General features: G+C 36.6%; 1 protein-coding gene across 5 annotated transcripts in view; it reads right to left on the bottom strand.

Moving 5' to 3' along the window:
• Window positions 1-25,224, bottom strand: part of ANO10 (anoctamin 10) — a 126,555-nt gene that overhangs the window by 86,588 nt on the left and 14,743 nt on the right. For 4 of the 5 annotated variants that reach the window (XM_048951882.1, XM_048951881.1, XM_048951880.1 and 1 more), the window contains exons 10-11: window positions 24,220-24,411; window positions 22,299-22,427 (exon numbers count right to left, since the gene is read on the bottom strand). In XM_048951882.1, coding sequence (XP_048807839.1) covers window positions 22,299-22,427; window positions 24,220-24,411 — 321 coding nt within the window. Of the gene's footprint in view, window positions 1-3,646; window positions 3,692-22,298; window positions 22,428-24,219; window positions 24,412-25,224 lie in introns of those variants that run through there. The other variant, XM_048951884.1, reaches the window with a different exon arrangement.

Genomic DNA, 25,224 nt, shown 5'->3' with positions numbered 1-25,224 from the left:
AAGACCTTTTTTTTTTTTTTTTCAAACCATTAAATTTACTCTATATGTAGATGAACATCCCTCGCCATGGGACTCACCCTAACTAACTCAAAAAATACATATTACCTCTAAGCAACTATTGCAAAAGAGCTTTGACAGTACCGATTAAAGCTAGCATTTCTGCTTCATCACTAGCTTCCTTCAAAAAAAAGATGAGCTTGCACAACAATTTAGTTCTCAAAATATCTTCTAGATGTTAAGATAAAAAGACTAATCTATGCTTAAATACATGAATATATTAAACCTGAACTGCAGAGGAAGAGAGCAACTAAATTAAACCCATTGGGGTTCCTGGCTCTGTTGTTTTGCCTGTTCTGTTTTTGTTTGCTTGCATGTGATATAAATATTGAAATATTTGGCTCAAAACTCTTCTGAGAATACACAGGAGACTTACAGAGTCAGTTCAGTGTCAAGCAGAGGAAAAGGAGAGCAAATGACATCCCGTCTGCTTATGTAATATTTTCCAAAGTTTGCTTCCCACAGTTGGGAATCCAAAATAGCATCTCAGCTGCATTATAAAAGCATTCAAAAGAACATTATCATTTATCATGACTACATATCAGATAATGAGAAGGAATACATTTATTCCCCTGTACCAAGTTCTAAACTCATCATCATACATTTTTCCACATACCTTTAATAAACATGAGAAAGCACGCCTGCAAAGGGAAAATGACCCAGAACGCTGGCCTGTCAGACCACTTGTGGTTAGGGAATCTCCGAGCTGCTGGGATAATATGGTGATGTGCACAGGATGACTATTTACCTTCATGTATGACTTAAGCATGTTTCTGCACTTAAAATGCGTTATCTATTCAAAGGGGCAGCAGCCAAGTTTTTTTTTGCATTGCAAACCAGTATGCGTCTACACAGCAGTAAGACAGGTTTTGGTCTATTCAAAAAGTTTTTCAATATCAGCTGAAAAACTCTGCTGAAGGGCTCTGATGACTCTGATTTCAAGCCATTACAGACTCATCCTTCTTCAATGACCAAAGTCATTATTTTCCTTATTCCAGAGCCACACTTATGTCATTGCTGACAATAAATATCTACCTGTTAAAACTATTTTACGTCAAATGTCATTGAGTTTATTGTTTGCATTCCAAACATCCTGTCACTAGGGAAACATCTGTGGGCAGGAATGCAAATTATGTCTGGGGGGGAAAAGGGGGGCAAAAAAAGAAAACATGGATGAATTTGCCTTTGTTTTTCAAAAACTCTACAACTGAAGCCAGTTTCCAGAAACATTCAGAAGTTCTCCGTTTCAATGTGTTTGAGGTTTTTTTCCTTCATTTAGTGCTGACAGAAAACACTCCATAAGATTATCCTTTATCAAATACATTTTCCACCGACCTGGACTAAAATCCACACACACACTCTCCCACCACCACCAATACTAAGGAACTTCTAAACCAAAAACCTAGTAGCTGAACGTGGCTAAAATGCAAATGCAGACAGAATTTAACAATTAACAATAAACAGGAAGAAACTGTTTTGAGCTCTGAATACCCTGGCAATTCAGCAGGGAGAAAGGGCAACTTCCCAAATAACAAAATGCATATTATAAATGTTAAGTGCTTGTCTAATCATGAAGTGACACTAATACGGGATAAAGTATGAATTCAAACAGCCAGGGTTATTCCAACATAATTTCTTGCAGATGCTTTTATGTTGCTTTTGAGGCCTGTTAGATTCTTGATCCATGCAGCATGCTGGTATAATTAACGGACTGCATCATCACAGTGATATCAATCCAGCTTCCTCAGATTAGAAAGCAGAAACAAACCAGAGCAAAAGAGGAAAGAGCTATAAATTTTCACGTAATGGCATCTGTCCAGACAAACTTTGTTTCTCCCTCATTTTAAGATTCTTTTCGCAGCCAAAGATGTAAATAACATTGGAATTTATTTAATATAGAACAGTGCTATTTAAAACAAAGAATTTTAACAAAGTTACATGTTTTTTAATTTTATAATCACAATTTTAAGGTTCTTTGAACTGTTGACATTCTTCATGTAAAATTAAAAGCCACTTAACTATGTATTTTCATACCTCCTGGATTTCAAGGTTATTCTGGAAAAAGAGCTACGAGATAATTCTAGATGAAAGACAAAAACAGCCACCTTTTGAGCAAAGATGACGAACAATCCTGTGCAGTACAACACTGCCAGTGATGATAACGATGTATTCCTGGATGTACCCTAATGAACCCTGTAAGACAAAGCCAAGATAGCTAACAAAGAACTCAGTTCAAAGGGCACAAGGTTATTGAGTAAGAAACAAAAGTGCTCCAGGAAGAATTGAGTGCCTCAAAAAGAGAGACATGGTTAAAGAACAAATTGCTACAACAAAATAACATACGCAACAATGTATTTTACAGAAGATGTGAAATGTCCCATTCAAACAAAACCTGACTTGTTTTTTTATGTGGGAAGATAAACATGAGGAGCCATCAGTGTAAAATGACAAACTGGAACTTGAAAGAGTTGTTTAAAAAAAGCTTCTTGTGAGTTACCCCCCAGTACCCAAAACAGAACACGCTGCTAATGAGAATGCACTACCTCTTTTCTCCTGTGATTGCACAGGCAATCATCACTCAGCAAAACAGTGCTGAATGCAGTAATGGATTTGCATTAGTATGTTAGAAAATACCAAGTACAAGAAAATCTAGGGAATAAACACAGTCAGGAAATCAAAGAACAAAACTACAGATCAAATATTGCTTCCAATTTGTATCTTAGGGAGATAACTCATATATGGACCTCTTCCCCATGAAGTGTCTCCTCAGTCCCATTTGCTACACTTCTCCTTGCTAACAAGATGTAAACATAGCACCTCCCTTTTTTATTAGCCTTGGCTACTTAACCATCAGCTTGACAATCCATACATCCAGCTCATGGATGTTTCTTGCAGTTTAAACAAACTAACATTAGTACAGCACTTTGGAATAGTATCCATTACTGTTACACAACTGGATTAGCTCAAGTTTTAACATAATTCTTTCAATTTTAAACAAAAAAGAAAGAAAAGCCTTTCAATCAGGGTAAAATAGGCTGACAATTCATTAAGATGCAGCATTGACAGGTTTTTTTTTGTAGTTCATCACAAAAATGATCCTTTTCAATCTGCATATCTTTTCACAAACATTTTTATCAACAGTAAAATCACAGTACTTCAGGGTACAGAGCACTTCAGTGATCAAACGTGAATTTGACCCAATATGTGAAATAACTAGTTCTGTGATGGAGGTTTAAATTCAAATGCATGATCAAATTGCATCTCCAATAAATACATTGCCAAATTGCTTGGACAGGAGCATCTGGTGCAAATAAACTTTCAAAATAGTATTATGAATTAAAGGGCACTGTAATAAATTATTTCCATGTGACAGCAAACTTCTATTCTCAGGATTTAAATTAGAGGATACAACAGCTAGGTAAATTCACTACATTGTTTCTGTGCCACAACTCTTACAGTCATTAATGTAACACAAATCACCTGGGTCACGCTCTGCATAGCGCTTCAGTAGATGATCACTACACATTTTCCAAGTATTTCAGCACTGCCTTTTTCTGAGCTTTTCCTTACAGTAATTTCCCAGGAGTGCTAGGATATCTTCATGTTAGTTATTCCAAGACAACCTGTACAGAATCTGAAAGTCATACGCCCTTGATTTCAAGTTAGATAAGCAAATATATGTAACTTACAGTAACTCATCTTGACTGACACAGATATAGAAATACTCTCACAACCAGTAAGAAGCAATGCTGCCTCTGACTATGGAATGGAAGGGTCCAGAAAAACTAGTTCAGCCTATAGACTTATCGCTGGTGGAAGTGAGCATGAGTTACACATTGGAAATAATGATCGCCTTTGGCCAAAGTTCCAACCTATAGGAAGAAGTAGCATTAGCTATAGAAAGCTGACCAAATTCCAAGCAAGGTATTTACACTTCTCTTACATCAGTGAGGTGAACAAGGAATTTCAATTCCCCATTTTTATTCCACAGATATTAGACTAATGCTTTGCTCTGCTATAAACAATGCCATTCCTCAGGTTCAGTTCTCCAACTCACAAATCAAGAATTAGTGATTATGGTTTAAACCAATTTCAGTATGTATTTCATTTAAATATCTTTTGTATAAAAATACACATCCTGTTCAGTATGAGGACTGCTCTGAAAGTAATGCCTCCTGCTTTATTACATTGGCCCACGACATCAGAGGTGGATGTTGGTGGTATGGCAGCAGAGGCTGAACCTTCCCACTAGTATTCCATTACATGCTGTTGCTGTGTGACAGACGGCAGCAGAGGGGCAGTCTGAATGGTGTCTGATATGGTAGTGCAGATGAAGCAATGGGGTGGAACTGAATTCCTCCATGTGGAAAAAATGGTGCCCAATGACATTCACTGATTCTCACTCAATGTTTATGGAGATGCAACAGTGGATGTGAGCACAGGGAGGTGGTGCAAGGTACATTTCAGCAATGGAAAGAAAAAGACAAGCCATGTTGTGAGCAGCCACGCACAGCTGTCACACAAAGAAATGAACAACATCTCACTGAGCTCATCCACGTGCAATAGCTAATGGTGGTGGCTATGTTCAGAACTATTGTTTTATAGCTGAGAATTTGCTCTATCAAATACCATCATTTTACTCTTTTCATCTGTTGTGATTTCCATTGAAATAAATAGACGGCATTGGATTTGGTGCAACCAACTTCTGTCTGTATGAACAGAACACCATATACTACAATCAGTTATCACACTTTGTGATTATCAAATTCTGAAAGCTTTTTACCTTGCAATTATTCCTTCAGTTGCGATTCAGTTGACCCAAAGTATCTGCAGCTAATGTTCTAAAATAAACCATTTTACCAAACAATACAGCAGCTCATCAGGAAACAAAACCATCATGGATGGACAAGGCAAATCAGTACCTCCATTTACAATTCATGACCCCCTCAAGCAGGAAAAACAATTATCAGATAAAAATAAGTCATTAATAGGATTTCACTGAGAACAGACAAAAAACAAAACCAAACAACAACAACAAATCAACCAAATAACAGAAGAAAAGGATGGCAAGTATATAAAATTAGGAAATTAGAAATTTAGAATTGGTTGCCAATGAACTCTGGTAGGCAGCATGAGGCAATAACAACAGAACGAAGAAGCGAGAGAAAAGGAAAATTCTTTAAGCAATGTAGCATTCTCCTCATATCTCAGTTATAACAGAAATCTTAAAAAGAACTCCCAGCATTTATGGTACTCAGCATTAAAAAGGCCTCTCCTGTGCAAAATAAAGGCAGTTTTCTGCTGCATCTGCATATGCAGAATAGAATATAAACTGAAACCTACATTCAAGTACGCACCAACAGAGACTAAAAGCAGAGATTAGGTTTCTAGAAGTCAGTGGATCGATGTTTAGGTTATTAAGGGAACGTCTGGAACTATGGATCTGGGGGTGGGTCTGGATGAAATTTTAACTTGGGAACATACATTCAGAGCTGGCTAATAGAAACATCCGTGTGCATCAGAACTTAACTCTCAAAGTCTTGATAAACTGTATGTTCACTGGGAGACATGAATCAGCAGCAGTAAGTTAGTTCTAGATAAAACTTTACAACTTACAGCAAAAACCTCAGCATTTCCATTTACGTATTTTTTCTTATTTTTTCTTATTTTGTTATGAATGCTTAAACTGTAAGTAGTAAAACTTGGAAAACTGCTACATTATGGAATTAATTTACATGTGTAAATAACAGTATGCTTCTTGAGAAATTTAGAAAATTAACAGAGGTCTTAAAAATTACAGCAAATTGTTAACCAATATGCTAATTTGTTCTAGTAATTCCAAATAGGTCCAGATCAAAGCCTGTCTTTCTTTCTCCAACTTTCAGCAGTACATTTATGTACCAGATACCTCCTTATGAAAAGCTCCAAGTATTGAAATGACACACATACATTAAACCTTGAACTTTTGTGTGTGTGTTGTTTTTTTTAATAAATTCTTTCTCCTGAACTACTGAGGTTGAGAACATGACAAACTTTGTCTCTCACCAATTCACAAGAGCAAGGAGTATTAACTCTGCATACAGTAGAGTCAGTAAATGGTGCAGGAATGAAAAACCTGGTAAACAGAACGTGATTCCTCTTTTTAAGGCAGTATTTTTGCAGACCAAGGTTGCTTTGGATTCTTACCCAGCTGTTCTACATTTTCTCCTACAAATCATTACAGCAATACACTGCCACTTTTCTTCTCACAGACAAGAAGATGAGAGCAACCCGCCTCACATATCAAATCAGACTCACAAATAATGGAGACTAAAACTGTGGGATGTGAGGCAGCACCAGGGCAGAAATATTTGACATTTTACACCTCTTCACAGATGCAATCAGTCCAATGACCATCTCAGAATGCTGCGAGTCCCTAAAACACATGAGCATATGAACTACCCAAATCCAACTCATCAGTACCCAGACTGTCATATATACATTGATGATTCTTTATAGAAGGAATATCTTTTCAGTTCCTTCTGGAAAGATGGGAGACTGGCTCTTCTGAATCACTTTTTGTTTATTTCATAGCTATTTTGGAGTGATTTGAGGAAGAATGCATATGTTCTAATATGTTGTGAGCAGCTAGGGTCAAAACATTTTCCCCTCTCATCTTTTCAATTGAAATGCTCAGAAACAGTTTACATTCCTCTACTCGGTATTTACGACTGTCTCTTCCGCTCTGAAACAGAACCACAGCCATTGTGATAAACATACTGAGAGGTTATCTAGTTACAGCAGCTTTTCTTAAAATCCTGCACCATCCTCTGCCAAAGTGCAACCATGTAATCTTCACTGAAGGCTTATTTTGGCCCTGCTTTACAGTTTCACTGAAGTCACGGCCATTTCATCCTAATGTCATTAGTCATTTATTTCTATTTTCTCACCATTCAGTCTGGCTTTAAAGATACTACATTTCAACAGACAATTTTGCTGGACATTAAAATTTCACTTTTTGCTGAGATAAAAGAAAGAATTTTAAAGAATATTGTTCTTCGTTTTCTTCTTACAAATTTCAGTCACTTAAACCAAATTTTAACCACGCTGCCTAGCCCTGCAGCCTGCATTCATGTGCCTTCTCCCCTCCCTCTTAAAATTCTACCACGCCTTCCTCCAAGCAGATTAGGCTGTATCTGAGTACTGATGTGGATGAATTGGTAGCACATTCACTACATGTTAGACTTGAAATTAGTCAGTGTATTCCTTTTATGTCAATTCGGCTATGTTCCCAATCTACAGCATTGATGAAGTATTTCATACAATGAACGTACTGTCATTTCATCCAGAATGCTAGTGCCAAGCAAAAATGTCAGGGATGAAAAAACTGCTGCTCTTTGTGCCACGTTGTGTTCAGAGTATTTTTACTTCCAAGAAATGCAGAACCAAACACCTATTTAAAGCAGGAAAATTAAAAACCAGTATTTGTATCACAGCAATTTGACTGCTTTGAGAATTCTTATTCTCAAAATATATTTAAAACATACAGATCTCACCAAGCTAAGAGAAGCAGTACCACCAACAATAAAGCAGAATCTGAATGAGCCAGTTTTGCAGCTCCACAGACAATTCTGCAGCTGCCACAGCAACCAGCAGAGGAGCCAGCCAAGAGACCAGACAAGCAGCCAAAGAAGAGGTCAAGGCTTGGGAACCAGAACTTGGCATGGGGGTCTTACAGCTGTCAGAGATGCTCAGTGAGAGAAGTCACTGTTCTCTACACTTCATGCAAGTAAATGGGGAAAAGAAACAACAAAACACCACCAACAAATCTACAGCCATTAAAAGCCAAGACAGTGCTGAAAGGAGATACATGCCACCATTTGTTTTGTCACAGCATTGCGATAGCAAGACACTGTGCCAAATGGCAGGAGTATTACATGCACAGAAATACAATTCTGTAGTGGTACAGACTGCTAGATCTCCAAACAGATGGCTTCCTCCGAAAAAGAAATATCAATGAACAAAATGGAAATAAAAATTCGATGACTATTCTTTTTTTTTTTTCCCTGTGATTTTCAGTGGGAGTAACGAGGAAGGTTGTTTTGCTTTTTAAAAAGTGATATATTTTTTTTCTTCTTACACCAAACTTTCCTTTAGATTCCCCACTGCATAACTACAGCAGCAAGAACTTTGGTATATAACCAATAAAATATACAAAAATTATTTTAAAACTCTATCTACAGAGAACTGAGAAAACGTGAAGCCGTGTTTTCTACATTATTCCATACCGGTTAATCACAGGCTCAAGATGTGGAATGACATCTGCACATTTTGAGACTCACTAAACAAAATTTGCAGGACCTCTACACAAAAGAACAGAATCAGACCAACTTTTTGCAAAAGTTAAAGTTAAAAGCATATGCATGTGAAACCCTAAGCTAGTAGCAGCTTTCAAGAAAGCTGTCTCTACAGATTCTGTGCTGACAAGCCAAGTAACTGCCAAATAATGTTTAAAAACAAAAGAAAGGCTCCTAGAAAGTGCCAAAAGAAATGCTATATGCTGCCTTTATGATTCAGGCTCTGTGAACAGAAAAAAGAAGATATTTGCACTGAGATTCTCACAGGCCCTGCGAATGATGCACATTCCGTATTAAGCAGATTCCCAAGCAAGTATCTTGCTTGCCAGCACAGACTGTAAAGATGAATAAAAGTTCATCTGTGATAAGAAGCAAAAAAAAAAAAAAAAAAAAAAAAAAGAAACAATAATAACGCAACCAATGTCAAAAATGCATGGCTATGTTAAAGAGGTTCTTTAAACACAGTTCAAATAAATGACAAAACTCTTTGAAAACAAATTTGGCTAAAGACTTTTTTCCTTCAGTCTTGTCTTATTCTATAATCAGCATCTATGTCTAGCTGAAGATTAAGATATAGTATTTCATTTTCTGAATCTAGAAGAAGCAGCAATATCAAGTTCCTAGTTCAGAACATTCTTAACTCCAGAGCCTGTTATCTATTTCTTTGATGTCACATTTCTATACGCCTTCTCTGTTTTTCTTGGATCACGGGGATCTCCAGAAAGCTGTACCAATGCAAGCTTCTCAAGAACACCTTTCACTGTTATACAAATAAGACCTCTAGTGGTTGAATAAACAACCACTACTACTACTGTATTTAGAATTTCTAGTCACCTCTTCTCCAAGATAAAATCTTATTGTCATAGTCCCTCTTAACTAGAGTTCAGCCACTAAAGGCATACCTGCACAGCCCTTTGGAAAGTTATCCATTCAAGACGATAAACTTAATAAACTTATTTTATCCCAAGCCTGAGCGCATGGCTTAGTTGTTAAATCCAGGGATAGAAACATAACCAACAAAGAATAGGAAAAGAATAGGACTGTCAGCAAAGGTACAAAAGTAATTTCACATCTTCCACATCACAGAATTCTACAGATTTTAAGAATATTTTAGGCATATGCACAGATAACGAACTCCATCACACTGGCATTTAATCACAACCCTCTGAGTACCAAAATCACTCCAAAAGTGAACGTTCATTTTCTTCTCATTCTAAGCCATTGGGTTTTCTTGCTCTTCCTTATGTATACTTACTTACTCCCGTTTTAAACTCTAGACAGCGACTTGAAAACAGAAACACCACCAACTCTGGCCTGTGTTTGTGGCAGTGATTTACATTTGGATTGGTAAAATGCTGCCTAGGCATCAGAAATTTGATCTCAAATAGCAAATACACTTCAAATATTACCAGACCTGAAACTGCCAAACACTCTTAAATATGTCGCCACAGAAGACTAGTATACTATAAAATATCTGAACTTTAGATTAGCAAGTATGGGTAAAATCCTCCGATTCACATACTTGCCTTCTTCCTTTAATGCAGCAATCCAGCAAATTGCTGTTCTGCCAACAATGGTCCAAAGGAATTGTACACGCAAAAAGAACAGCTTTTAAAATTGATAGCTCATCACAATTTCTTTTCATAGTTCAGTCATTCTGAATTGGTACACATTTGTACATACACAGCAGTTCTAATGCAATAGAGTATCTCGTGTTTGGCCACATTTAGAGATTTTGCTTTATTTTTAATGACTCAACAGCTCACTGACAGCACCTTGGTGCTTTTGCAATCTCATATGCTGCTAGAATGAAGGAGACAATGCTGGAAAAGTTAACTTGCCACCCTTCACAAAACACTCCTTAACTAAGAAAACACCTCCAATCTTCCTGTTTTGAGCAGAGGTCACCACAGGAAACTGGCTCACCCTCAGTCTATCAAGTAGAATATAAAATGAACACTTCTTCAGAAATGCCAACAAAATTCTGGCAACACAAGAACCAAGTAATTAGCTGTCTAGCCTACATAAACATTCTGTGTCATTTCTACCTTTCATGCACACATTTTAACACAGACTTGTCTTGATATAACACTAATTGTTTATCATAGAGAAAACACAGTTTTCTGATGAAAAATAGAGTGTACAGGAGCAGAAATAGAATGTTGTACACTTGAGTCCCATCTTGACAGAGACGACCTGGGCCTGAGGCAGAAACCCAAACACTGGGTAGTCCTCTCAGACTCTTCACAGTGTCAACACTGATTTTCCAGATGTAGCTACAATTCTGCAATGTGAAGCACATTACAAAGGTACATATGACAAAGGATACTTTTAGCTATAGATGGTAATAGGCACAAGGAATTTAAAAGATACATTCATATTAAATCTTGACTTTATGACAAAAATAATCTAACCTATCGCTGCATGTTGCATATTATATATGCATAAGAACATGGCTGCACCAGCAGAACTGCATTAATGTTACCGTACCATGGCAAAATCTCTAGACAATGTTCTAATGAAAAATGATAGGTCAGGAGGCTTCTTTTGTTTGAAAGAGAGGTAGGAAAGTTGCAAGTCTTCTACCAAACTTAAAAAAAAAAAAAAAAAAACCAAAAAAACCAACAAAAAACCAACAACACAATGTAACTTTTTACGTATTAGTCACAATTACTTTGTGGGATCAAAAGAAGTATCTGTATCACTTTATAGCTTCTAAGATGATGCACCTATCTCTTATTGCATCGCTGCAGCTCAGACGTTTTCAGAGGCAAGCTGAGCAATGATACAGCTGCAGTTCTTAATACAATGTGACACTGCAAAGGAAGATGCAATCTCTTTTCCTTTTTCTTCAGTATTTGTATTAGAAAGGCAATTCTAGTAAATAGCTTCTCTGGCTAACATTTGAGAAATGTGTCATACAGTTGTATGTACATTGGCACTTCAGAACACGTTTTACAACATACAGCTTTCGACTCACTGCTGTACTCGTTTTATTATTTTCATTATTATTTTATTTAAACTGAGTAACTCAGAGATTAATCTATGACCACGAAGGGGACAGAGAAAAGCAGCTTGCCATTAATGTTACTCACTCCACCTCCAGAAACAGGGCCAGAAGGAGGGAGGGGAGGAGATTTGCAGATAGAATGGTACAAAGCTCAACTGACAGCACATTCAGAACTTGTGATTTCAACTACACCAATAAAAAGACCACGCAGCAGTCAGAGAAATGCAGTCACTGCTATCTAGGAAATCAGCAGTTACATTTTGTGCTATGTGGGGTTTCAAGCTATGCATTTAAGCCAAACCCAAAGTCATAAAAAGGCAGACCCACTTGTACTTTATGACATACCCAACCTTAGGAAGACCAATTAATGAATTCATTAACATAATGATACCAGTGCCACTTTTCAATCTGCAATCTTCGCGAGGAGGAATAGGGCCACATACCATTTTTACTACCTGATGTACTTCTGACTCTGTAAGAACAGTTTGCAAACAGAACTTAAAGTCATTTTAGTCTCTTGCAATAACATAGAGAGAAATCAAAGCACTTACAGAAACACTTTATAAGCTATGTACTGGATTCTTTCCTCATATGTAAGGAATGTTAATCCTCAAATCTTCCCTATAAACACACTGTAGTATGTTTTATAGGAATAATAAGAATATAACAGGTATTTTAGTTACTTAGTTACTTTAGGTACTTTAGTTACCCAAATTAGTTACTTAAATTGGCATGAAAACCACTGGAAAGACATCATTATTTCTCTATTTCTCTTGCTTGCCCCCTGTAGCTTCTACAATCTCATAGGAAACAAAGCAGAACTGCCAAATGCAACCAGTGTTATATTAAACTAATACCTCAACTTTTCCAACTTACTGCTCTTCAGGATGCATTAATGCTTTATCTGTTACCAACTACTTCTGGTACAGACAACTTTTATTAAAAAATGAAGCTTTTAAGAAGCTAGAAAAACAAGAAAATATCTGAGATCAGTAACTTCATAATATATAATTGTAAAAAATTAAACATTTATTTTAATGACCTTTATTCCCTTTTCACCTAATCTTGAAACACACAAAATAATTTGCAACGGTTATGAACTCCCAATCAAAAAACTGAGATGCAGATAAGCTCAAGTACTGCAAACAGTGTAAGATAACATTTCAGGTTGAATAACAGACACCCTCATGTTTGATATTGGTTTATCTGTAATCCCCATAACACACCCACAGTCATACACACTCTATATCTTATGACAAATCCTCTGACTAAAACTAACCTTGATCAAACATACTATGGTTATGAATTCTCAGCAGCTTCTAACTGAATCTCCTTTGTAGGAATTCAGCCGATTACAGGCACACATTAGCAGTCTCTCATGACATCAAAAGCACCATTCAAGGCACTGGCATAGAAAGCAGCAGCATACCAGGCTCCTTGCACACTGCCACAGTTAATGAAAAATCCCTCTGAAATTTTACACATCACACCACTACCTTCTGATCAGAAGAGTGATATTCTGGATTGACACTTCCTTCCAGCATAAAATAAAGGCTCAGTGCAAAAATAAAGTAATTAAACCCCACTTCTTCTGACATTTACCTTACACCATGACTCACGAGCAACTTCAGTCTGCATTCAATGAAACATTTGCATAGAGAATATTTTTAAAAGTCTGTATACAACAGCTTCTCAGTCCAGTGCTGCACTGTCTTACAGAAATTAAGTTCCAGAATCAGGTTTCAGTTAACCCTGTCAGGTGGTTCTCAGCACTTAAGAGAAACCCAGCAAACAGCAGACCAACCATAACAAAACCAACCTACCCAATGAAAGAGATTTGTATTTTATTTCTTTTTAACACAACTACAGTTTAAAAAAGCAAATGATGCTTTTGAACTACTTTTGAGGTGTGGGGAAAAATACAGCAACTGATTTAGCACATTTTTAGTAAGAGATTGGAAGAGATTGGATAACTTCTGCTGCATTTTTCCAATAAATGACTAATTACATTTACTGTACTGAGCAGCTGTGTAACAAAGCCAGTAAAACTAATACTAAAGTAGCTCTTAACACTCTGCTAGTAGTTATTGTAGAAAATAATGCATAAAAGCAAATTATTCCATAAGTTTCTAGATGGAAAATATACAAGCCAAAGTATCACATCACCAAAGACTCTCTGAAGAGAGATGTCTGTATCTAACAGACAATACAGAGGCTCCAACATAAGGATGACTGGATTTCTCCTGCCATCTGGAGACATTCCTATTCAGTTTCTGTTCTCTATTTCTTCTGCAATTACAGCTGCAAAACCTGCATTTTCTACCTTGGGATTCCTCTACCTGCTCTGAGTCCTTCATTTTCACTCTCAGTAATCTTGAAGATACAAATGATAAATGGGATTTATCCTCAAATGGTCCACAGAGCTTCTTTTATTTCTTTCTTTATTTTAAACTAAGAGCCTCCTTAGACAAAAGAGTTACACAAAACTTTGGAAATGGGAAGAGCATCATAATTCCTAGAAAGGGAAGGCTTGTAACAAAAATAATACCTAAAAAATGCTGTTGCAAACTGCATCACAGACGTATGGGAATACAGTTTCTAGATCCTATAGCTGTAAGTACTCTCCAGCAGATGCCTCTACCAGGCTTTTTCTGACAGTTATGAATATCACATTTGCAAAAAGTTATTTAAATAGTTTAACTGAATCAATTAATACATCATTTACAAAACAATTCAGTTTCATGAAATACTAAGCCAACCTCTGGGACAGCTGTAAAGCCAAGTGGCTCTGAATGTTCATACTCCATTTTGTCATTAAGTAATTCATAAACAATCAAGTGGAAGGTAAACAACAAATATTAATAGGTATTAACTTGTCTTTTGTTTGACAGTCCCAACTGCAAGCCAGGAAGCCATACATCCCCACCAGGCTTGAGCTGAAAAAAAAACATTTACACATGAAAGGAAACTTCTTTGTGGGCAATATTAATTTAAGTGGGTTTTAAAGAGATCTGAATGTCTGATTCTTAGGAGCTCTTTAAAATGTCTTGTAATTGTCTCCAAAGATCTGTTCTCTATTCATACTGCCTTTTGAAGTCGCCTTATTTTGGCAACTGTACACAATCCCAGGAGGAAAGGAAAAATATATTCCTACTCAGTCTTTTCCTGTTAGTTTTCCAGGTTGATGCCTCTGAAGCATTGTTAGCATAATGAAGGAATACGCATTCTTTCTGGAAGACTTCCCAAAGTATGTTCTTCAGTCAGCCTTTCTATAATAGGTATGGCTTAAAATTACAGTATGAACTACCAAATGATGTTAAATTCATGAGGAAGCACAATTCCAGAAGACTGAATGCCTGCTGAAATTAGAGAAGGAATCCCCACACGTGTTAAAATGTTGCTGTGATCCTTCTGGACATTTCATGCCTTTTAGCTGAGTAGCACCTCATACCTTTTGCAGCCCCCTGTTGGTGCTCCCACCTGGCTGACAGCAAGAGAAGAGGATTCTTGTTTTGCTACTGTTGCCTCTCCTAAGAGGTGTTCTTAGAGTACATCCTATGGCACTGATTTCTCAACCTCTACCATCACGTCACACCCACACTGGCAGCATCTAATTTAGAATTACAAGACCTTACATGGAAAAACAACTGAAAAAAAAAAAGAGAGCAGAGAAAAGCTAGAAAAATCCAAGGTAGAACCTACATACATGGCAATGACTTATAAAGGTAGGATATATTAACAGTCCCTGTCGAAATTAACTGGCTTTTAACTATAAAATAACTCAAGTTCCTTTGAAAAAAAGGAAACGCCATTGTATAAATGCACTGCACGCTTCCATACCAGGTCTGGCCACGTCATCTTCAGTCATGAGAAAACCTTAAGAAGGTTCACACCATAAATCAACAAAGTGTGGGAAGTAATTCCGAGGAAACATGCCTACATACTTAGCTGTACGAATACAACCTTCCTTTGTCCTCTGTTGCAATTTGGCCTAGATAAATCAATGATCTGACCCAGCTTCGCTATTTTCTGCACATACTGCATGAGCAATCTTTTGGAAAAAAATCAGTTTTTTCTTAAATAAATAAATAAATAAATAAATACACATTTCAAAAAGCAATGGACCTTTTAAGAATAAATAGATGTTAATATGCATTTTCAGTTCTAGATAATACTAGAATGCTAGGAAATATAACCAGCACCTACAAACTCACGTAGGTCTAAGAACTTTATTCATGTTTACTTTCATTTATTTTGCCATTAATTGAAAACAAACAAACAAAAACCTCCAATGCAACAACAACAAAAGCTACACAAGATGGCAATAAAAAGAACTGTGATAAAGTTTGATTTTGGAACTAAAAACATTTTGTACATGTACAGCCTGCAAAATTGTCATTTTTTTTTTACCTCATTGATATGGTTGCAGGAATTTGGTTCAGCAGTAGGCATTTTATAGAATTTTAAATAGACAAATCTATAAATCTTTCTTCCTTGAGAAGTTGAACCTTCCACTGAGGTGAAAAAAAACCTGAGAAGCAATCTGTTCCCCTCTTAATAGAATATTAACATATCTAAAATACCTGACATCTTCACTTTCAAACTAAACCTACAATTCCAACAACCTCTTGAAAAGCACAATTTATAGAACCAAAGAGCACACCAAAATTTGAGTTTATTTTTAGTCTTCAAATGTTGTCAAGTAAGCTGAAGGATCAGTACACTTCATTTTTATACTGCAGAAACCTTCAGAAACTCCCAGCTGTTGTTTTTAACCAATGCTACTCTGCATCTTCCAGTAACTTTCCACATGGTTTCAGCTCGAAATTTAAACATCAAAAAGCTATTTTTATGGCTCAGAATTGCACATCTATGAATAAATCGACTTGCAGTGGCTTACCTGTAAGTCTAATATAAAATACAATAATCAAATGACCATTTTGTAAACTATTAAAAATGAAAGCACATTTTCTTTTCTTAAAGAATGCTTTTAGATTTGATCTCCTATGCACACTAAGATGTTTGCTGCTGAGGAATTCTCAGATGGAAACAATATATTAATTGAAATCACCAGTGGCTTGGATTAACCTTTTTTAGCATGCAGAATTGGTAACAGCACAGAATTATTTTACATATGTACATGTCAATAAACCAAATAATTTAATAATTTATATAAAGTGCATTTTTCCATTAGTCTTCCTACATCTTCCTATTTTCATCACAATAGCAGGCACAGATGGGTGCTGGTTAGAATACCTGTGTTACTAGAACAAAACGTCGGATGAGTACACTTACTAAGTACTTTCCTAAAAGAGATCTGTAAAGCTATCAGTAAGGTTTATATCTTATAATTAAACATTTCAGAAAAAGAACCACATATACAGCTTTCCAATCAATATTTATTCATCAGGGATAATCATTCTTTCTACAGTTAACTTCTTTACATCAAATCAAACTGTCAGTCAGAAATTAATTTAACCCACACATCAAATACTTATCAGTAAAGAGAACTGGTATTTGTACCTGAAAACTGACAAACTACTCAGGCTGCAAATGAAGTAGCAGTATTCCAACTTGACATTACAAATGAAACACCCTCAAGCAGCATACACATATGCATGCAAATACGCATTACCAGTCTGAAAAGGCTATGCTGCCACAGGAAAGCAGAAGCAGATGGATAAGCAAATATCTGAAGACTATTGCTGAAAAGTTTCAGCAGTAAGAAAGCTAAGCGTTGTCCGTAGGTCTTCAAAATTGATCATTAATTTTCTCTAATTAAAGAGCGAATGCACTGGGGACAAAGAAAGAACACCCACTGCAACTGACAGCAAGTTCCAAGGAGATGAGCACAAACAAAGCCACTGAAAGTCCGGAGGAAGCCAAGAGGAGGGCCACCAAGCTTACAGGGCTGAAGAACCCAACGCATGAAGGATGAAGGAACTGGCTTTGCTAAACTTAGAAAAGAGCAGGCTTTGGGTGGGAGGGAGGATCTAACTACAGTCTTCCCCTACACCTATCAGGTAGTTTTAGAGAAGGTGGAGCTGCTCTCTTCACAGGGGTGTGCAGTAAAAACACAAGAAGCCATGGGCCACAAGCTGCTTCAGAGGGTTTTTGTTTTGCTATAAGAAAAAAACATTTTCCATAAGAACAATCAAATATTGGAAGAGGTTTCCAGATAAGTACGGACTTTCCCTCACAGGAAACATTCAAGTTTTAGCTTAGTTACCTCATCTAGGTTCCTGCTTTCATCAGAACCTTGCGCCAAACAACCCTCAGAGGTACCTTCCAATCAGATCACTACGTGATTCCCTCTGTGACACTACAGCTCCCATATTTTAAACTAGAATCTGTCACAAACATAGAAATGATTTAGAAAAAAAAAAGCACAGCTGTTTCGCTTGACCATTGCACTGTTAGAATTCCACTCATGTCAACAGATAACAGATCTGTACACACACCAGTGCGGCACATTTCTCTCCACTTCTCTTCCTATTTCTTTACTATATGAAGTTGGCCATTTTACACAGCTGCTGAATCCCAACCTCCTGAAGCCCCCACAAAAAGAAGCTATTTGCTTCACATGTCTGGAAGGCTCCAACACAGAACCATGTCACAACCTGCCATAATGCTATTCACATAATTTATTTCTAAAAAAAAATATGTCATGCAGTGCAGTTTCTTAAAAACAATAAATAAACAAATAACTTTTTAAAAATCAGCTTTCACAGAATCACAGGGGTTGGAAGGGAGCTAAAGAGGCCATCGAGTCCAACTCCCTGCAAAGGCAGGTACCCTGCAGTAAGCCATAGAGGTAGGCATCCAGACAGGTCTTGAATATCTCCACAGAAGGAGACTCTACAAAATCAAATCCCTATGGCCCAAACGTTTATTAAGCCATGTTTGCTACAAATGCCCTAGCTCTATCCTTACACTACGGTACTCATTTTTATCTACACCAGAAGTAATTATATTCTTCCTAAAATCTTATTTGTAAACTATAAGGTCAGATTTTATATTACAGCTATCAATATAGCCCTCTGTTACTCTTAAGCATTTCCAAACTCATCCACAAATGCCTCTCTGTGATCCAAATTCATGTGTGATGTGGAACATCCCAACTGCATTCACTTCCATATAAAAGTTTACCATTTGAGTGCTGGATACAAAATGAGTGACTATGGGAGTTTAGGATAAATTGGTATAAATATTTTACGGACACTGTTTCCAAACACTCCTATTGGTGGATCATTTAAAACAAAAACAAAAAACAACCACTGTATCGCTAAGTGTTGGACATGTAACTGATTTCTGGAACTCAGCTTTCACAGCAGACCTGAAAGCAGTTTCATTAGCATTCTTCTTTCTATTTTAGACTCATAAATTTTAAGTAGTTACCAAGAAGAAAGCTCCATGACATTCATTTTCAAAGAAAAAAACCAAAAGTGCTGCTGAATTGATGTTATACCTTGTTTTTAACCTTGCTTCTTACTTTGCACAGGTGGTTCACAAAGAAAATACGTACCTATGGTAAAGCCTGAAGAACTAACCCAACTATGTGACTTAACTCTTCTAGAAGAATGATAATAAGGGCCTACTGTTTCCAACTTTAAGAACATGTATCTACTTCTTTGTTTGAAAACTGCACTCGCTTCACTCACTTAGCACGCATCCATAAGTAAAAGAGGGGAGTTTCATGATTCTGCTCCAGGTTCAAACTATGTTGCCATGGAAGCAGATGTTGGATTGATGAAAATAGGTCAACTGTTCAAAAAGGAAAATCACTGTTCTAATACTTCAATATTATTAAATGCTATTATTTTGATGCTTAGTATTATTTATTATCAACTGCATATTGATTTATTGTATTTAATTAGCACTTGTGTTGATGATATAATATGTATGCCCATAAAATGTAGGCAGCAGTAGAGTTAGCATCGTTAATAAAAAATTATTTTGCACAAACCTGTAGGAGCTTGATATAGAATGCTTAAGAGAGTATCAAACATTCCTCTTCACATCTGTGCTAAATGATGTCAAATCTTGCCACGTAAACACATTTTCATTTGAAATAATATCAGTACCATTGTTAGAAAACACTAACACTTCTAGGAATAATAAAATAATAAAATAAAATTCAGGTCATTGTTCCCATCTATGCTTTGCTTGGTAGAACAACACTTTCTCTGTTCAGCTTTGCATCAAACCAGGTATAAATTTTCAACTGGAGTCTCAATGACTTAAACCCGATAAAAACATTTAATGACAGCGAAGATTTAAGTAGGTTACCCCATCCACTGAACACGTGAAAGGATACATAACCTACAAAAGTAAGTTTCTTGTATTCCTTAACATTTTCACACTGCCTGCCAAACCGTTGTCAGAGCACAAATACACCGTAGAATTCTCACCTCCATCTGCAGCACACACCAGAAAGTAAAGTAACTATCGTTCTTCTGCACAAAATCTCTACTAAGCGATCTAAAAAGCTCTTCTGTTGACAACCTGGCACATGCAACAGAATTTTTTCCTACCCTGACACTGATGTGCTTAAAAAGCACCAGGTTTGTATTAGAGGCTTTGTGTAATGTATTCATTTTCTGCATTGTTTTTACAAGTAATATGCACAACAATCATTAATAAATATAGCAAAAGTGTGTGGGAATAGTGTCAATAACATCAGATTTGTGTTGCTTTCCTAGGTTAGGTATCTTCCTCTAGATGAAGCAAGATTTACAGGAGAGAATCTGTGGTGCTGAATTCCACAAATTTAATCCAGCAGAAACCTACACCACTGCTATAAAGAGCAACACTGCCTTCCATACACAACTGTTTCTGCCCTTCTCCCTTTCACCAGTGAACCAGATCAGACAGCTTCTGTCAAATCAGTTCCCTGATCTGATTCATCATGCACCAGATAAAAGAAAATGCCAGTGTAACAGATAAAATAGATTCCCAGGAAGATAAGGCAAAAATACACCCATCTCCTTAAGCTACCAAAAACCATGCTGCTGATGAAACTGACTGCAGTCCCACAGCATCCAGTCATTCTCCCTTCCTTCCTTTATCTTTTGAGCTCAGTGCTCTAACTTGAAATACCTTCAATGCAAATACTGTTAAAAATTATTATTGTAACTGAGAACACATCTGTCTACACAATGGAAGCTGCCTTCAACAGAAGGAAAAATTATTCTTGTTGGATTCACTGTTGTAATTTTACATATAGAAATAGATATTTAGGATGTCTTTCACTTTGGAGAACTCTTCCAAACACTCTGTATCTGGTGTTACAGAACTTCTTGCAGAACTGAATGACCCGCGCTACTCTGACTTCAGAAAACAAAGCTGTGAAGGTGTGAAATTCTGATTCAAGAACACTGCAGTTCTGTCCCTCAAAGACTGCAAAAGTATTAAATTTCAAATGCAACAGTTTGGGAATTGTTTATAACCAACAAAATTTAAAAAGTCACATGGCTTGTTAGGCTGCAGATTTCTTTTGTCTGGAATTTCTCAGACAATGAGTAGTTTATAACAACACAGAAACACCAGAAGAAATTAAACCAGCACACTTTGAAGTATTAAGCACACTGGGCACTTATGATTAAGCCATTTTTTAAAAATATATCTTTTATAACAAGTGCACTATGAAGTAGTAATAAGGAAGTGAAGAGAAAAGTTGACTTCTCTATGACCAAATAGCTGCCTTTCCTCTCTGGGTCACCTAGCATTGCCCTCCATTTGTCCCTTCATACAGTGTAGTTTGCTCTAGATGAGCAGCCTTGTCCAAACTGTTTCTTCATATAAAAGAACATTCTTGCCATTTCTCCTTTCAGGATTCATTTATTTTTCCAAACTCTTCCTTTCATTTATTCCTTTATTTGTTTTACTCTCCTTTCCATATGGTTTATAGATAATGTGTTTGAGATGCACTGTTTAAAAGAAATTCCAAGAGCTACCTAATTAAAGCACAGGAATCGCACAACGGTACAGGATCACAGATAGGCAGAATTCAAATTGAGAGAGAAAAAATGCTGGTATTCTCCTATGGACTATCAAGAGACAGAGGCCTCCTCAGAGACCAAATGGACATTAAAACTTCACTCTGGTTACATTTAGCCACATAGTTTTTGTAACATATCCTCTCCAGATATACCATCTAAATGCTGCAATTAAATTGTCAAATTAGTTTTACATTCAAACATTTCACTAAGGCTAATGCAAATGTTCACACATGCATAACAGAAAAATGCATCAGGTTGTAGGTAGACTCCAACTTCAGTAAACCAGTTGACGTGTGATTAAGATCTAGAGTTAACTGCAAACTTTAAGCAAGCACACAATTTACTGCATAACCCACAACATCTGTAACAACAACACAGAAGTAATATAGAGGCTATACCTCTACAAGGCAATTCAACAACTATACACAAACACAAAAAAACCCTATATTCCTGGAAATTAGAATAACATCATTTTTAAATTGGAATAATAGAAAGATACACAAGGACAATGATCTACAATCTGTTAAGATGTAAAATGGCCAGTCATTTGCCTGAAAAGAAACTCAAGTGTTTACTACATAGAATTAGGAAAACATAAAACTCAGATGGTCTTATAATCACTCGTACTTAGTCCTTCTACATACTTGTTTCAGATAATGCATTACGGGAAGCATTCATAAAGATGAAGAAAGTATTGCAAAAGTGTAGCAACAACATTCACAGTACAGGAAAACACAGAAAATAAAAAGCAAGGTTTTAACACTTTGCAGGGAAAACTCTTAAGTCTTTTTAAAATAAGCAGATTTTTATCTACTTACTGGTATAATTTCCACTGTTCTTCATGTTGTTTCCTATTAAAACATGTATCTGAACTCTATTTGAAGTCAGACTTACCTCTACCAGTGCCACAGTCAGAACAAGATCCATTTTTGAGTCTGGGAAAAGGGCATTCACTTGTGGAGACATTCCAATCAGTATGCAGTTAGTAACTACTGATATTACACTCATAGTTTCAAAAGCCAACTGAAATAAGACACAAACACATTCACAGTTATGACCATTATCTCGGATTTACTCCCAAAGTGCTCTACAAAATTTCACCCTCCCTCTCCATGAAATCCTCAGAAGAGTCATTACTTTTTTTTTTTTTTCCTCTCCATCTTTTGACTTCCATAATGTAGACTAGCTTGGCAAGTCATCTACACTATGTCAACCATAAAAATAGGCAACAACAACACAACCACAACAAGGTTTGTAATACCACAGAGCACACCTGGCAACCCTGAATTTTTCTGTAATTTAATGCATCTGTGTGTGTATGTGTATTTAAAGCCCAGTAACATCCTAGGTGGAGGCAATATCCAATCACCTCCTGAAAGAATTCAGAATAATCCTCAAGGAAAAAAAGAAATTAAACAAAAAACATGGTCAGGAAAGCAATCTTAACCTTGGTATCTTCATGACTCAATGTGAACACACAAAAGACTGTGTATCCTTCTACTCTTGAACACACATTTCTTCCAAAATAAAAGAAAAAAGGCAAAACTAGAGGAGCTAACAGTCCCAGCACTCTGGCTTTGTTTCGTCCTTACGCTAAGCGATCAGAAAATGTAGTGGTTCAGAACCTTTCTAAAATAGCAATCCGTTTTTCAAGATGAATGTAGCTGTTGGATTTGTTGAAAGAAAGGTTTACATGTAAACATGTGAGTCTGAGGAGCTCTTGTATATAGAGTTCCCACAAAATGCCTGAAAATACAGTATGACAACTGCTTTTGCAATGCAGTGGTTACTCTCTTGAATGAGAAAAGCCGATATGGAAATGTAGCAATTATCACAATGAATTAGCAGAAGTAACTTTCCCCTTGACAGTAAGCTGTTGACTCAGCTCCCATGATAAAATAAGTCTAGTATTTCTTTAACAGAAATATTTCAGCCAATGCTCTAACTTCCCATGTAAAATTGATTGCTAACTTCAAATTAAACAAACTACTAATCTATTCTGTCCTCTGTCTCCACCACGCATCAACAGAAAACTTAAACTAGAATACAGATCATCTCCTAGACCTTTCCTCCAGCCTACTTCACATTGCTGTTACAGAAAACTTACATCTTTGGATACAACTGGCCATTCTTTCTACCAGAAACACCTCTGAGTTTGGAGGAGTTCTGCAGAGTTTTTATTGGTCAGAATCAGTTTACTAACACAGTCTACTCAGGAGGTTCCAAACTAGCTGGTGCCAGCACAAGCACATCATTAAACAACTGAGGTCAGAAAATCCTTCACCAACTTCTAGTGTGAAACTGTTTAAGTAGATTACACCTCTATAGAGAAGTACAGCCTCTTCACACAGATCTAAGCTATTTCAAAATTAGTCAGCTTGAGTACCAGTACCCATGAGAGCACACAGCCAAGCATGACTCAGGATTCTGAGTACTTACCTATCATTCTTCAATTTTCTGAAACTACATGAGATGAGCTCCATGCTCCTGAGATAGCCCACAGGTTACCAATTTCAGAATAATTTTGATATGAATTACTAGGCAGTACTGTACTGGCAGCTTTGCTTTGTCAGTATTGCAACAGAATCACAACATACATACATACAAGTAGTAATGAAAGGATTTACTTTCTTTTCAAAGGCAACTGAAAATTACACGTGGTTGAAAACCTAACAAAATGTACTACAGTGGGATAATATCATAGGACACTGAAGATGACAAAGTGCCTACTAAAAAAGCAGCTGATGATGAAACACAGCTTAAATCTGCTGAAACATCATTTATAATAAATGACTAGAAAAGAAACAAAGCTTACCTGCCAAACACCGATATTTGCTGTGGGTTCTGCAAACGGACGCTTGTAGACTCTACACATCTTTAAAGCATCAGAATATATCTCTGTGATGTTGTTTAACACTGCAAAGACAGCAGCCAGCGGATAAACACACGAGAAAAGACTGACGTAGCCAAACTGTAAAAACAACTCCAGGTAATCATCAAAAGTACCCTGGAAAACAGAGGAAGAAAGAAAAAAAAAGAGCAACTTTTACTCACAAAAATACATGAAGATGTGGAATTAATAATACAGCTATAAGCATGCTTCCTCATGTCAAATTATCTGTGTGGCAATGACCAGCATTAGGAAAAAAGACAGCCTCTCTAGTAATTTTTACAATCAAAACTTTTTAATATGGGGAGGCCAAGGTTTTTCCTTTTGCCTAATGCACTGTCTGTAACATTCACTGATCCGTATTACATAAAGTATATGAAGTAATTGCATAAACAGACTCACTCTAAGTTCCTGACTATTCTAGTGAAACAGCTACTGAAAGAGCAGTGTAGGACAAGAAAACAGCATCACTCATGTAACTGGCAGAACATTCTCCTCACAATGCTCTTACTAATAGGCCTACTACTTCAGACTGTCCAGGAAAGATCTAACCAGAAACATAGGTTTCAAACAGGCAACCCTTTTCTAATATTTCTGCACATCTATTTCAAATGAGTAAGTCAGAATTAATTGCCTACTTGAAGGCTAAAATGTCAAAATGTAACACTGGCTTCTGAAAGGAACAATTAATGCAAACAAAAAGCCCTGTTCTGGCAAAACTGCAATGCATCTATCTCCTTATTTTTGAATCAACAATTTGGGTACTTAAATGCTAATTAAGTATTCACATGTAGGTCTTTATACATATTTACACAGTAATTTTGTTGTATTAATAATAGTTTTCTGTGATTGCAGCAATTATTCATGAAAACGAAGAATAAACCAATAATTTCTAAAGAAAAGGGTTGATTTTGTTCAATGCGTTCTCTG

This window comes from Lagopus muta, chromosome 7 (genome assembly GCF_023343835.1).
Source record: "Lagopus muta isolate bLagMut1 chromosome 7, bLagMut1 primary, whole genome shotgun sequence".
NCBI lineage: Eukaryota > Metazoa > Chordata > Aves > Galliformes > Phasianidae > Lagopus > Lagopus muta.
Note: the sequence above shows the minus strand (reverse complement) of the source record. Positions and strands in the feature narration are given on the sequence as shown.